Source organism: Phalangium opilio, unplaced genomic scaffold (assembly GCF_054372755.1).
Source record: "Phalangium opilio isolate 3A_F unplaced genomic scaffold, DU_Popi_V2 ptg000077l_1, whole genome shotgun sequence".
Taxonomy (NCBI): Eukaryota; Metazoa; Arthropoda; class Arachnida; order Opiliones; family Phalangiidae; genus Phalangium; species Phalangium opilio.
The window spans coordinates 8,081,263-8,085,092 of record NW_028324185.1 but is presented as its reverse complement, the minus strand read 5'-3'; the positions used below and the strand labels follow the sequence as shown (position 1 = coordinate 8,085,092).

At 34.6% G+C, this 3,830-nt stretch overlaps 1 protein-coding gene across 1 annotated transcript; it reads left to right on the top strand.

Annotated features, from left to right (window-relative positions):
• The first annotated feature begins 1,703 nt into the window (after positions 1-1,703).
• LOC149657540 (uncharacterized) lies at positions 1,704-3,215 on the top strand. The gene has a single exon (XM_089844691.1). It carries the CDS (start codon positions 1,704-1,706, stop codon positions 3,213-3,215), a length of 1,512 nt encoding a protein of 503 aa, XP_089700817.1.
• Positions 3,216-3,830: the final 615 nt, after the last annotated feature.

Sequence of the window (3,830 nt, the reverse complement as noted above, 5' to 3'; positions counted from 1 at the left end):
AGTTATGGCTGATGCCAATAAGCTACTCGTCAAAATAGATACCTGGCTTAAAAATAATCTTCTTGAGTTAAACACCGACAAAACCGTGTACATGATATTCTCCAACATTAACAAGCCCCGCCACAACAATACCAGCATTCGACTAGGAGATAAGATACTGCAGGAAGTTGTTTTATATAAATACCTCGGTATATGGTACGACCCATATCTAAAATTCAATACACATATAGATAACATAGTAAAGAAAATTGCATATGGAACCTATTTGCTCCACCAAAACAAAAAGATTCTCAACTACGAAACACGACTGCAGCTCTACTATGCGCTAATTTACTCTCACCTAACATTCTGCATTACGATATGGGGCAACACATCAAAATACAATTTGAATCGACTACTAATACTTCAAAAAAGAGCTCTAAGAATAGTGGACAATAAACCATACCTGGCTCCAACCGCCCCGATATTTAAATCCCTCCAGGTCCTTTCTATCTATCAACTATATGAATTTGCTTGTTTATTACTGATTTTTAAATCGCTAAAATCTAACATATTTAAACCGTTTCTTTTACGAACACCGTCCGAGCACCATACACGACAATACCTACTATTGGAAATAGAATACGCGCGCACCTCAACAAAATTCAATTCTATCTTTTGTAAAATGACCAAGCAATTCAATGACCTAAACTCTTCCCTAAATATAAGCATAGGTAAATTTAAAACTGTAGCGCGGCAGTATATTTTAAATCGAATAACATTAAATGGTAACATATGAGAACGGTTAATGTTTCAATCTAATTCTAGAAATCTATCTAATCTAACGTCTAAAAATTCTAGAAATATATCGACCCTAATTTTTAACTTTACTTTATAACTCATTTAAACTAATGTGTAATTAAGTGTAGATTTTCCTCTTTTTTCGTTATTATGCTTAATCGTAATTTTAAAATTTCAATTCACTAGTGTCCAACACCCTTTGTTCCTATACTTAAACTAATATATTACAACTAAATATATTAAAAGTAAACATAACATTAATGAAAACAAAATAAAAGGAATGATTAAACAACTATGTATAAAATATGGAATACGGCTAAAAGTCATTTTTTGACTTGGCCTTGAATTGTAATGGGCAAGACTGTAGTGGAAAAAATAAATAAATTATTATTATTATTATTAGTATTTATAAAATATAAGAGAGAGAATGAAAAGGGAAAATAGACTAGTGGCGGTAGAGAGGGGGGCGCTTTGATAAGAGGGGATGACACTAAGCTAAGAGATAGAAGGATATGACGTTTGCATACTTAGAACTGCCATTACTCTGTAGGCTTTTCTATAAATTCCTCTCGCGGGACGGTAGGAACGCCCTTTATCTCTGCTTTTTGGAATGAACCTTGTTGGTTTTTGAGCTTTATTGTTGGTCCCAAACCGAATGGCCTCGAATGTACCCAAATTTACCTCCCCCTCCTTTCCCCTGATGCTATGCTATGATCCAGCGTTCATGGTGCTATAGGGAGAAAGCAATAGCCAGGGACTTTTTTCGAAACTTTCCATAGACCCTGCAGACACCACCAATCTCAATGGGGTTTGGGTATCTTCCCTTTTTTAAGTTTCTATTTATGTAAATTATGGAAAGGTCTATTGAACACGAAATTAAATGTTATTAGCTTTTAATACTAGATAAAACGCATTTATAAAGAATGGAGAGAGGACATTTTACGCGCTCGATATGTGGAGTAACGAGGCTTAAATTATCCAATCATTTATCTCACGAGAAAAATCTTCATTTATCCTCTCCTTTCTTCGAAATAACTTGCTCAGTTAGTGGATGTGAATCAACATACAAAATATACGAATCTTACAAAAAACATGTTTACCGTAAACATAATTTTAATTTGTCAAATGAAGGAACTTCAGAACCATTAACAATTAATGGTGATGAGCAATGGGGTAACGAATCAGTTGAACATATGAAAATTGAAGACATAAATAGTGAAAGTGAATCCAGTTTGATAAAACCTGAAAACCAATTTGCCATGCTTGCATTAAAGATTAGAGAACATTATAAACTTCCGCTTTCTACAGCGCATAATATTTCTGCTGATTTCTGTCACATATTTGAAAGTCTGAGTAAAGTGGAGTCAGTGGACTCGATGAAAGCTGTACAAATTTTAAAAAGTGAATACGCTCTATCATCCTACTGCAGAAAATATCTTAACCTTATTGAGCCTGTAGAACATATTCTGGGCTATAAAAGGATTAACAGAAAGGACGTGAAACACTCCTATATGGTCATACCATTGCTTAGTCTTCTAGAAATGATGCTAAATCATACTGACATATTTAACGACGTCTGTAAAAACTCAGACTTAAACCGTAACAGAGAAGATAATTCGAAGCTAGTTGATTTCCAAGACGGTGAAATGTTTAAAAGGCACAAATTCTTTAAAAAATGTAGGGATTCAAATACCCTTTCCCTTATTTTTCACTTCTATCTTGATGAAGTAGAATTATGCAATCCTCTAGGCGGTAAAAAAGGGAGAAATAAAGTAACTCTTGTTTATTTCACTCTGGGGAATGTATCCCCATATCGAAGAAGCAAACTGAGCCAGATATTTTTGTCAATGGTTATCAAACATACCTATGTTAAGAAATATGGATATGCCAAAGTATTTGAACCTCTATTTAATGACATTTCAAAACTCCAAAAAGAAGGTATTCTTATTCAAAATCAAGATAGTCGTGTTTATGGAACGTTGGGTACAATTAGGGCTGACAATCTTTCTAGCCACGCAATTGGTGGCTTCTCTCAAAATTTCTCGAGTAAAAGAATATGCAGATTTTGCATGGCCAGCAAAGAGGACATATCAGTTAAATTTGAAGAATCTAGCTTTAATTTGAGGAGTGAAGATGTGAACGATTATCATTTGGCTGAAGTTAACAAAAATAAGGCCAATGCAAGTATTTACGGTGTTTCGACAGAGTCCCCTTTCAAAACTCTACCTTACTTTAAAATAACCGAGTCTTTACCACCAGATCTTATGCACGACCTTTTTGAAGGAGTAATTCCTGTTGTTGGAAAGATAGTGATTGTTTGGATAATAAAAAATGGGTACATGTCTCTAGATTTGATAAATTGGAAGATAGATAACTTTAAACACGGTGAAATTGAGAAAAGCAACAAACCCACACTCATAAACAAGAGTATATAAACACCAAAAGGGAAAATTATTGGTAGCGTCTCCCAAAAAAATGTCTTTTTTACTTATTTCCCTTCTTATTTGGAAACGTGGTACAGTCGCCGCAATTAAAAACTTTCTCTCTCGCGACGTCTTGTTTCAATCATAAGCCGCAAATTATTGATCTGATATAATGGGTATAAAAAAACGTATCTTATATTGTTGTTTCAATAAATTTTTTACTAAGCGTTTTTTTTTCACTCTCCACTTTCCATTTCCAACTGCTAAATAGGGGGTTTTGAATGATTGGGATGATTTTAAAGAGAAGGTGAACAGTTGACCATAGCTCGTCCGAATTACCGAATGACATTCCAGTAAAGGGAGAGTGATGTTAATTGCAATTTTCTGAATACACGTCCCCCACGGAATCAATGCCTTGAGCCATATTTTTATGGATAGAGATCCCCTTTAATGTTTCACAAATATATAATCAACAATTGTGGAATGAAACTTCAAATTTTCCTCCGGTGAAGATATGGCCACGGGTGCGACATTCTGTTCCACTATGGTTCGCAAATGCCAGGGGGTGGAGAATGATTTCTATCTAGATTAGTGGGCGATTCTTGATGTCAGTTTCAACATAAGTCT

What these genes read in the sequence shown, in the direction of transcription:
- LOC149657540 (XM_089844691.1), top strand. Translation starts at nt 1,704, where the DNA reads ATGGAGAGAGGACATTTTACGCGCTCGATATGTGGAGTAACGAGGCTT.